General features: G+C 39.1%; 2 protein-coding genes across 2 annotated transcripts; both read right to left on the reverse strand.

Moving 5' to 3' along the window:
• Positions 1 to 368: 368 nt before the first annotated feature.
• Positions 369 to 6,065, reverse strand: LOC149114541 (uncharacterized). Its single transcript, XM_089287143.1, has 3 exons — positions 5,026 to 6,065; positions 3,509 to 3,551; positions 369 to 1,711 (listed from the first exon to the last, which is right to left on the reverse strand). The coding sequence occupies exons 1-3, from the start codon at positions 5,332 to 5,334 to the stop codon at positions 1,317 to 1,319; spliced, it is 747 nt and encodes a 248-aa protein (XP_089143269.1). The 5' UTR covers positions 5,335 to 6,065; the 3' UTR covers positions 369 to 1,316.
• Positions 6,066 to 6,593: 528 nt separating this feature from the next.
• LOC110062240 (uncharacterized) lies at positions 6,594 to 10,342 on the reverse strand. The gene is made up of 3 exons (XM_089287142.1): positions 9,779 to 10,342; positions 8,306 to 8,348; positions 6,594 to 7,856 (listed from the first exon to the last, which is right to left on the reverse strand). The coding sequence occupies exons 1-3, from the start codon at positions 10,085 to 10,087 to the stop codon at positions 7,459 to 7,461; spliced, it is 750 nt and encodes a 249-aa protein (XP_089143268.1). The 5' UTR covers positions 10,088 to 10,342; the 3' UTR covers positions 6,594 to 7,458.
• Between the last annotated feature and the right edge of the window lie 985 nt (positions 10,343 to 11,327).

Raw genomic sequence — 11,327 nt, forward strand, 5'->3', positions numbered from 1 at the left:
ACATATTCCAATCTGATTGGTTTGGAGAGCGAGTCGAATTTTCTTATTAGTGTAAATAAAAGTGCACTATTAAACTTTTATTTATAATTTTTTCTATTTGACTGATATTTAACTGTTCTTTCCCTTGTTTTATTGTTATCTTTGTTATGCGTTTTATTTATGAACCCCTGGCTCGCATACCGAGGGCAATCTCTTCCCACCAATGACACTAATAAATTGATAATTGTTTATTTTGCCTACCAATTCTGTAAAATCTAGGCAGTGTATCTGAACTTGTCTGAGCTATTTTTCAGCGCAGTAATGTTGGCCGTATCTGAAGGGCGGGCGCTTTTATAACATAACATAAGTTTCATCTGTAACTCAGCAAGTTAAGACAAATCACGCTTCATATGTTTACTCACAACTTCTTTTGCCGGTCTTCTGATCGTCTTGACAGCTGATATAACGAAACACAAAGACGGTTCTGCACAACAGTACTAGCTTGTCAAACAGCTAGTCAGCTGCATTTACGATTCTTTTTTAAACAAGTTATCACAAAATTTCGCAACTTACTATTTGCGACAGCAAAGTACAAAGAGCATAAATATTCTGCTGTTGCTGCAGTTTGCAATAAGCTTGTTACAACAAACTGTGAAAACAAGCCTTAACTATACATTGAACATTTTTTTACATAATTGCAGTCTCTATAGTAATCGAACTCCATCTAAAACTCCTTAGTAAAGATTCTTTTTTAATCCGCCCTTTTTACTTTTAAAAAGGTTTGAACACGCCATGAAATGGCGGCATAATATATGAGTGTGTCTCGTAGTCTGAGTTCACAAAATGAGAGAAAAGTCCAAGGCTTATAAATGTGATTTATCAGCGATACAACTAAACGTAATGTAGCGTCCTCAACCACTACCCTTGATTAGTATCGTCTGCTTCTATTAGAAAGCTTATGCAGGAAAAGAAGAGAGAGTTTTAACAGATCGAGGGTGGGAACTTCACGAGGTGATCGTACTGTAGTTAAATAAAGCACAAAGCGTGTATTTATGTAGCCAAGCTTGGGTGAATTTCACGCCAACCGAGCCACAGTCCAGGGCTTACATAAGTAGATTCCTCTGCCAATATTTACACAAGGCTATGCGAAACATTTTTCGTAATAAAATGAAGCCAACAAAATGCAATCTCTACTATACGGACGTCATAATGCCAAGCCACTACACGACCAATCAGCACTCACTAAAACACTGGCAACGTAGGCTCATTGTGAAATATCGACCTGAGTCTGTCCTGTTGGAATGTGTTTACCTTGAAGCTGTTGCTAAATTTTCTGACTACAACCTTAATCTACAATAAACGTTATCCGGCTCGCCAGCTGCCCATATCCACTTCGCAGTTGAGGCTATACCAGTTATACTTTTCCAGGGGTTATCTCCGTGTTCTGCAACCTCTACTGCAGGTGACCAGTTGCTGTCATCAAACTCCGGCAATTTCCATTGGGGATACTCAACAGCGTCACATTTCCAACTTGCATTGGTTACCATTCCATTGCTTAAGGAACCAAGTATTCCATACTGATGACCCGAGTCTATTCCCAACACGGAAATAACTCGGGTATTTCCTGGTATGATATATTCCGTTGATGATGTCCAGTCATTGTCCTTCCCAAGACTCACGCCATCAGCAAACATTTCCATCTCATTATCACAAGTAAACACTGCAGTAATATCTGTAATGCAAAAAAAATGAAGTCAATTTATGGCTTTTTTATTGTTAATTATTTACCACACAAAGCGTAATGACCGACTCATCCACGATTGCGACTGCCGGCGCTTAGTCCTGGTTACTATAACATAAGGTAACTAGATTACGTTCTCCACCTTCTGGAATAAATCCCGGTCCACTCCCTGTTACTTACGTATAATTTTATCATTTCAGCCCACATTCCTCTCCCCCCCCCCCCCCCAAAAAAAAGTCGTAGCATTGTATATGATAAAGAAACAAAAACAAATGAATGTTAAGGACTTAATATGATCCATGCGTTTGTACTACAATAGATGATATTAAGTAAGAACCAATCAAAAGGCGAGGAAAATTTGTCTTACTATATAAGCGCTAATAGAAAGATTTCATTTGAGTGCCGAAAAATAAATGGTTTTGCACTTACTACTCTTCGCGATTGACTTAAAAACTCGTGCCAATTTTTCATCCAATCAGAAGTAAAACCAAAACCAATCGTGACTCGCTTGCACACGTTTTCCCGGGCATCGCGTCAGCTACATGTAATTACTTCGAGTTTTGATTGGCTCACTGTATTGTCTGTGTCCTTTGTGATTGGCTAGAGTGATTACTTTGGTTTTGGTTTTACGACACTCAATTGAAAACTGCGCTAATGCCTATGATAACTTTAAGCGTTATCTCAGTTGAAACCAAACTTGAAAAACAGCAGCTTGATAATGGCAACCCATCATCCTCATCTAGTCCTCTTTGTCCCGTGGGGGACATAGGGCGTCCACAATTGCTTTCCATTTCTGTCGGTCCTGAGCCGCTCTTTTGGCTTCGCACCAGGTCATGTTGATCTCCTTCAGGTCCTTCTGTATGCTTCTGCGCCATGTGGTTGTGGGCCTGCCACGTTTCCGTGTTCCTTGCGGATTCCAATCCATCGCATGGCGCGCTATGTTTCTCTCACCCTTCCTTAGTGTATGACCAATCCATTTCCAGCGTCTTCTCTTTATCGTGGTAACAATAGGCTCTTGTCCAGTTCTTATCCATAAATCTTTGTTGGAAATCACCTCAGGCCAATATACTCTCAGAATTCTCCTCAGACACTTGTTGATGAATGTTTGTCCATGTAGCTAGTCTAGTCCGGGCTTTTGCGGAGAGCAACCTATTTATCGGCCGCCGCGTCATTCGTTGCCTCCTGTTGACACGATCCGGTAAGTGAAATTCTACCTCCTCCTCCCCTACCTGTTCTGGTGCGGTGGTGGCGGTAGCAATAATAGTGGACGTTTCTGTAACCAATTGAAAATCAACTGGATGGAGGGTTGGCCCTTCCAGCTCACCAGGGCCCCATACCCCTGAAAGACCACCACTGTTGTGCTGGGGTTGGGTTTTGTCCATTCAGGGAAGACAGAACATGGGAAGATTTTATATCCCTTCTCCGATGGCATCTGGCTACCCACACGTAGTTTAGCCGGCAGACCGATGCCGTCGCCCAGGGTGTGGCCGTCACCATGTCCAGGGTGACTACTTGGAGCCATACGTGCGAGCTGGGGTGTATGTGTGGACCAGTACAGTTCGGCCATCCACCAGATACCTGGCAGATGCGACCGCCTTACTGTAAAGGCACTACCACTACATACTCACCCCCATGCACCCCAATTATAAATGGCAACCCAACCCATTTGAAAATAGGAAACCTCAAGAGTAATCGCAAACATTCAGGTCACGTTTCGTTTTGTAATAATCCACTCCACCCCTCCTTTTATTTGCAGTAATATAAATATTTCTAACATTTATCACTCACTTTCTACAGGTATTTCTGGAGGTTCTTCACTGTGGGTCATATCCTGCAAGTCAAATAAGAGCTACAATAAGCGACAAAAGTGTCCCTCCCCCCAACAATGTTGATTTTTCCATTTTTTAGACTGCACAGATCACAGCGCCTACAGAACATTAAACTGGGGACCCGGAGATATCAGAGAATTAACGCTAGATGCAGATGAAATAGAATAAGAGGTTAATTATCGAAAAGCGTACTTTCTTAACGCGCCTCAACCACTCTCGTCGACCATTGTAGCTCAATAGGAGATGAAACATCCAACTATTTGTAAGTTATTTCCATGTGCTAGGTGTCAGTTAAAAAGTTATCAGTTTGTCGGGTGCCAGTATGGATGTGAATCAAGTTTGCTTGTTAAAATTTTGAGTTGCCATCAAAGTATCCGGATACCAGCAAAATTGACAAAAATACAAAGTGACAATGAACGCTTAATAAAAACAACGCGCGATATCAGGTTTCAAATTCTGTCTCCCTTAGAGCTGGGAAATGCGCAAATGCTGCGTAAGTCGAAACGAAGCTTTAACAAACGTAGTATGGAAGAAGCCAAGAGAATAAAGAAAAACGCAGACCGTAAAAGTTTAAAATATTGAGCTGTTGAGACTAAAATGAACGTAACTATCGTTTAAAAGTCATTGCCATTACCCATCACCCCAAGAAAACGAGTCAACAGATAACCTTCTGACGTACGACTTTCGAAATCTTCCAAATTTCAAATTCAGATAAACTCTAAATACAAGACAGTTTGGAGTTTAGCCTTAGATTGGAAATACCTCAAGGAAATATCTTTTCTGTTGAAAGCACTGATAATTTTAAAAACAAAAAGCACATGTTCGCTATACGGAACCGTTTTCCATTGACCTTCTCTATAACTGCTCTGTCGGCAGCGCAATCCCGATAAAATGTTACAAAGATACATATACACTCGTTCATTGTCAACTTCGTAGTGTGACTGCGAATAGAATCGACTTCCTAGCGTAAATTAAATTCAGGCTTTTTTTAATTAGAAGTGAAATTGCCAGATCATCCCCATCTGAAATGAATAAAGCATGTTAATCTACATGTGAATTGTGAATAATTTTTTTTAAAAAAAATTAAACAAAATCTCGAACACGTACTGTTTTCCTCGGAATCATCATAGCAGAAATCTCCTAACAAATCATTATTAGGCAATAACAATAATTTCTCTCTTTTATGATGTCTTTTCAGGTGCTAAATGGAAAACGAAAACGTGAATTTCATTTTAATAATAAATAATGAACCAGCTGGTAAACACTCATGTAAGAAAGTAACTTGTCGCTACCTTTCCTGCTAGGTAAATAAACCGAAAAATAAAAATTTTGTGTGATGTGTTACAAGAACATATTTTTCATCTTCTTTTGCGAAAGAGAAACAGAAAGGCTAGGAAAATACGACTGAACGAAGTAAAATTTATTTCACATCAGGTCAATAAATCGTGATAATTGCATGAAGGGTTGTATATTCACCTGAAATGCACCTATTTCGTGGTAAATCCATCCAGTGTTGCTGATAAGTCTATTATTCGCGTTATTGCACGGGTCTTTTAAGCCAGAGTTGTTTAACTCGCATATTTCACCAGAAGAAAAAAAGTTGTAGGAGAAGCACATATCTTCTTTGTCGCACTCTTGAGCACATGAAAGCCAGTCAATACCGACATAGGTCTTAAACACATGACCATTAAGTAAGCTGTTGTGCATAGTAAGACCCGCGCTCGAACCAGGAATGCAGTAACACACGAAAAATATTCCAGTCAACCAAGAACGCTGGCGAAGCATAGTCGCACTGACTTTTAAAGTGTAAATTTGAGGATGAATGTCAGAGAGTTAAGGAAATTATCTGTTAACGGGCCCACCACTTAATCCTCAAGCTAATAGATTTCTTGAACGCGCTATCTTTAATTTTCTTGCAGCTAACGAATTCATCAGACATGCCTCAGAATTCTGCTTGCCGTTGATTGGTGGAGAGGATGTCATTGAGCTCGTCTGTCTTAAAAAGTGATAGCAACTGTAATTATGCAAACATCGAACTTTGGAAATAAAAAAATAATGAAGGTGACTTTAATAAAAATGGTAATATCGTCTACTGATATCCCTTTCGTTGACAATGCCATGCACCATTCTGCAACTGATTCATCAAAAATTACTGTGTCTGCTGCGTTTTCTGGCGTATGACTGTTCAGAGTCACAACAACTGAACAAACAGACAACTGTTTTGACACAAATCCGTTTTTACCTATATCATCCCTTAAAATTTTTTCGGGCTAAGCTCGTAGTTTAGGCTAGTACCAACACATTTTGAACCTGGCCGTGCCATTTGAAACACCTAATTATATAGTGCAATTTTTCTCGACGCCTATGTAATTTATGCCAATAGATACAGACTGCTGCAGGTAATAAAGACGGTTATGTCGTTTTTTGGGTTTTTTTTTTTCATATACGAGGCATTAAAGCTGCACCAAAAATTGCGGTTTTTCACCCGGCGGAAATATCACACACTTGAATTGAAAGTTATCTCGGTTTGGTCGAAATTTCAAATTTTAGAATTTTTACCTTGTTTATCGGCAATGGATTGAGAAAATGAGTAATTTTCCTCTATGTGAGGCACCTGTTTTGTTTTGTTCTCTTGCTTTGTTTTTTGTTCTATATTTTGTTCTTTTCTTTTTTTTTCGGTTTCCGATCTTTTGTGGATTGTGCAAGCGATATAATTTGCTGAGTTCTGTGCCCGTTATAAGAATTTCACCATAGCCTCAAAGAATCTGTGAGTCGGTTTAGTAGTTTTTCCTATGCATTAAAGAAAGTTGGCGGCGACGGAAACAACTCAATGTATTTAGCGTTTAATTATGCCCCTAAACTTTAATTTTACTGAACGCAATACTGTGAGCTATCGAATTTTGCATCGAGATAATGAAAGACCCTACAGGATCATTACATGGCCGGTCACCTCCTGCTCACAAACGGCAAACTCGCGAGGGATGCTATAACTTCCTTCCACCGCTTGTTTGGACAGAGCTTTTAAAAAAAATTTTCTAGATAGCTGCATTTTTAACTTTATTTGATAATCCTCTTCATTTTAAGCCATTTCTCTGTTCCTGCTTAGGCGTTATCGCGTTGCATGCATTTATACCTTTGTAATGCGCTTTTTTATGGTAGATTCTAACAGATTGGTGTTTTGAATTCTATTTTTAATAAAGATCATTTATCTTTTAATCCGTCTTTGAGTCTAATGGACTTTTTGTGTGTACAAGTAATTTTGGATTCTTGCAATTCATGAAGTTAGGCTTTCTGCACTCCTTCTACCGCTTTGTATTAATTAGCCTCCATCTTAGAAGTTTTTAGTCGCTCTTTTTGCCCTGAGCAGTTAGTAAGTTTTGTTACTCCAGGGAGCGAGGGTTGCCACAGGAAGTTATACATCTTTGACGTGCATCACGTGATGTGTTCTTGAGTTTTAGTTCTTGTGTCAGGGTGAAAACTGCATTTCATTTAGAGAGGGGAGGGGTGTAACATTAGTTTTTGTTTGTGACTACATGGAATACATTCAAGGAATTGCGGTCGTTTCCCCCGGACTGTTAGCTTACTCGTCAATGAAAAAATATGCCGCACTAGTCAGTAAGCTAAGTCGGCACATGTACTCTTTACGGACACTTTTGTTTACTGACTCTCTTTATAACTGCTCAGTTGCTCGGCAGCGCAATCGTCATAAAATGTCTTGAAAATACAAATACACTCGTTCATTGTCAACTTCGTAGTGTGACTGCGATTAGAGTCGGCTTCCCAGCGCGACTACAACTGAAAAAGTGACAATGTAGGCTCAGAAGGATATAACGATCTGTCTTGTTAGCGGGAACCATCAGCTCGGGAGTTTGTGGGTAAATTAATAAGGCCTTCGGCTGCTGATAGCTTTCACGGCAACCTTAGTCTACAATAAACGTTATCCGGATCGCCAGCTGCCCATATCCACTTCGCAGTCGAGGCTATACCAACTCTATTGTGCCAGGGCCGATCACCGTGATTTGCAACCTCCACTGCCGCTGGCCAGCTGCTGTCATCAAAATCCGGCGAGTTCCATCCAGAATACTTAAAAGTGTGACATTTCCAGCTTGCATTGGTTACCATTCCATTGTTTAAAGAACCAAGTATTCCAAACTGACTGCCCCTGTCTACTCCCGACACAGAAATAACCCGGGTATTTCCTGGTATGATATATTCCGTTGATGATGTCCAGTCGTCGTCCTTCCCAAGACTCACACTATCAGCAAACATTTCCATCTCATTATCACAAGTAAACACTGCAGTAATATCTGTAAGGCAAAAAGATGAATTCAATTTATGGCTTTTTTATTGTTAATTTTTTTCCACACAAAGCGTACTGACCGACAGACAACTGTCGGCGCTTTGCACAAGTTTCTGTAACATAAGGCAAGTAGATTAAGTTCTCTACCTCCTTGAATGAATCCCGGTCCACAATGATTCACAAGTGGTCCACAAGTTACAATGTAGGCTCAGAAGGATATAACGACCTCTCTTGTAAACGGAAATAATCAGCTTTCGGCTACTGGTAACTTTCATGGCAACCTTAGTCTACAATAAACGTTATCCGGATCGCCGGTTATCCGGTTTCTTAAGTATATATGTTTTTTTCAAGGGCAACATCAAACATTAAGACCATATTTACAATAGTTTTGTAATATTCTAACCTTCTCCCCGTTTCCTTTCCCTGAAATAAATATTCTAACCGTTGATCACTCACTTTGCACAGGTATTTCTCGAGATTCCTCACTCTTTTTCATATCCTGCTGGTCAAATAAGAACTAGCTCAATAACAGGTGAAAATTTCGCTTATCGGTAAGTTATTTACATGTACCGGGTGTCAGGTGAAGAGGCAGCAGTTTGCCGGGTGCCAGTTAGTAAGGATGTGAATCAAATTGGCTTGTTAAAATGTTGAGTTACCATTAGTAACCGCCTACCAGCAAAATTGACAAAAATACTAAGTGATAATAAACACTCAAGATTTAAAAACAACACACGATGTCAAATTTCAAATTCTGTCACGTTTAGAGCTGGGAAATACGCAACTAGCGATAAATTCTGAAAGACTTTAGCAAACAATGTGTGGAAGAACCAAGAGAATAAAGAAAACAAAAAAGCAGATAATAATAGAATAGTTGAAAATATTACAGTTGTTGGAAGAGAGAAGAAGAACGGATAAATGAACGTAACAGTGGTATATCTGATATAACTATGGCAAAAGTTATTACCATTACCATCGCTCCAAAAACAATGAGTCAAGAGATAGCCGTCCGAACGACAAGACAAACTCTTCCAAATCTCAAATTCAAATAAACCTTAAAAACAAGACAGCTCGGATGCAAGGCACTTGGAGAACAGCTTTAGATTGGCGTAAGAGATGACCATACCTACCTCAAGGAAATATCGCCTCTGTTTAAAGCTTTAATAATTAAAAAAAACGTTAATTTGATTTGAACAGGAAAAAAGTATGCCGCACTAATCAATAATCTAAGTCGGCACATGTACGCTTTACGGACCCGTTTGTTCATTCACTTTCTCGATCCAAAACTGATCAGTCGTTCGGCAGCGCCATGGTGATAAAATGTCATAAAGATACAGATACACTTGCTCATTGGCAACTTCGAAGTGTGATTATGAATTGAAGCGACTTCTCAGCGAAAATTATAATGCGGGATTTTTTAATTAGAAGTGAAATTTCCAGATGATTCCCTATCAGATATGTATAAAGCGTGTTTATCTGCATGTGAATTCTGAATAAATATTTTACAAAATGAAACAAAAATTTTGAACACGTACTGTTTTTCTCGGCATCATTATGGCAGAAATCTCCTAACAAATAATTATTAGGTAATAACATTAATTTCTCTCTTTTATGTCTTTTGAGGTGCTAAATTGAAAAACCAGAAAATGACTGATTTCATTTTACATGGCCAATGTGAGAAGAGACAAAACTGAACAAATAATGAACCAGCTAGTAAACACTCGTGTAAGGAAAAACCTTGTCGCCACCTTTCCTTCTAGGTAAATAAAACCAAAAATAAAAATTATATCTACTGAGCCACCAGAACATATTTTTCATTTTATTTTGCGAAAGAGAAACAGAAAGGCTAGGAAAATACGACTGAACGAAGTAAAATTTATTTTACGTTAGGTCAATAAATCGTGATAATTGTGTGAAGGGTTGTATATTCACCTGTAATGCACCTATTTCGTGGTAAATCCATCCAGTGTTCCTAGTAAGTCTATCATCGGCATTGTTGCACGGGTCTTTTAAGCCAGAGTTGTTTAACTCGCATATTTCACCAGAAGAAAAAAAGTTGTAGGAAAAGCACATATCTTCTTTGTCGCACTCTTGAGCACATGAAAGCCAGTCAATACCGACATAGGTCTTAAACACATGACCATTAAGTAAGCTGTTGTGCATAGTAAGACCCGCGCTCGAACCAGGAATGCAGTAACACACGAAAAATATTCCAGTCAACCAAGAACGCTGGCGAAGCATAGTCGCACTGACTTTTAAAGTGTAAATTTGAGGATGAATGTCAGAGAGTTAAGGAAATTATCTGTTAACGGGCCCACCACTTAATCCTCAAGCTAATAGATTTCTTGAACGCGCTATCTTTAATTTTCTTGCAGCTAACGAATTCATCAGACATGCCTCAGAATTCTGCTTGCCGTTGATTGGTGGAGAGGATGTCATTGAGCTCGTCTGTCTTAAAAAGTGATAGCAACTGTAATTATGCAAACATCGAGCTTCCAAAAAAATAATGAAGGTGACTTTAATATAAATGGTAATATCGTCTACTGATGTCCCTTTTGTTGACAATGCCATGCACCATTCTACAACTGATTCATCGAAAATTACTGTGTCTGCTGTGTTTTTTAATTCCAGATGACTGTTCAGCGGAGTCACAACAACTGAACAAACAGACAACTGTCTTGACACAAACCCGTTTTTTACCTATTTCATCCCTTACATTTTTTTTCGGGCTAAACTCGCAGTGTAAGCTCGTACCAAGACATTGTGAACCTGGCCGTGCCATTTGAAACACCGAATTATAAATTTATGGAATTAGTGCAATTTTTCTCGACGCCTATGTAATTTATGCCAATAGATACAGACGTCTGCAGGGAATAAAGAAGATTATGTCTTTTCTATTCATATACAAGGCATTAAGGCTCCACCAAAAATTGGGGTTTTTCTCCTCGCGGAAATATCACACGCTTAAATTGAAAGTTGTCTCGGTTTGGCCGAAATTTCAATTTTTTTCGAATGTTTACTTTGTCTATCGGCAACGGGTTGACAAAATGAGTAATTTTTATTTATGCGAGGCACCTGTTTTATTTTGGTTTTTTGCTTTGATTTTTCGCTTTTTTTGTTTTGTTTTGTTTTGTTTTTTGGTTTTCGATCTTTTGTGGATTGCGATCTTTTTATACAAGCGATATAATTTACTGAGTTCTGTACCCTGAGAAGCATTTCACCATGGCCTCAAAGAATCTGTGAGTCGGTTCAGTAGTTTTCTCGAGGCATTTATAGAAGTTGGCGGCTAGGGAAACAACTCACTCTATTTAGCGTTTTATTATGCCCCTAAACTTTAATTTTACTGAACGCAATACTGTGAGCTCTCGAATTTTGCATCGAGATAATGGAAGACCCTACAGGGCCATTACATGGCCGGTCACCTCCTATTCGCAGACGGCAAAGTCGTGAGGGATGCTAAAACTTCCTTCCGCCGGTTGTT

Source organism: Orbicella faveolata, unplaced genomic scaffold (assembly GCF_042242905.1).
Source record: "Orbicella faveolata isolate gen_17 unplaced genomic scaffold, um_ofav_v1 contig_14, whole genome shotgun sequence".
NCBI lineage: Eukaryota > Metazoa > Cnidaria > Anthozoa > Scleractinia > Merulinidae > Orbicella > Orbicella faveolata.

Excerpts from the sequence above, each read along its gene's own strand:
- LOC149114541 (XM_089287143.1), bottom strand. The coding sequence starts at position 5,334 with ATGCTTCGCCAGCGTTCTTGGTTGACTGGAATATTTTTCGTGTGTTAC. Across the intron at positions 3,552-5,025 it reads ACGAAATAGGTGCATTTCAG|GATATGACCCACAGTGAAGA; the intron begins GTGAATATACAA and ends TTTGACTTGCAG. Across the intron at positions 1,712-3,508 it reads TCCAGAAATACCTGTAGAAA|ATATTACTGCAGTGTTTACT; the intron begins GTGAGTGATAAA and ends TTTGCATTACAG.
- LOC110062240 (XM_089287142.1), bottom strand. The coding sequence starts at position 10,087 with ATGCTTCGCCAGCGTTCTTGGTTGACTGGAATATTTTTCGTGTGTTAC. Across the intron at positions 8,349-9,778 it reads ACGAAATAGGTGCATTACAG|GATATGAAAAAGAGTGAGGA; the intron begins GTGAATATACAA and ends TTTGACCAGCAG. Across the intron at positions 7,857-8,305 it reads TCGAGAAATACCTGTGCAAA|ATATTACTGCAGTGTTTACT; the intron begins GTGAGTGATCAA and ends TTTGCCTTACAG.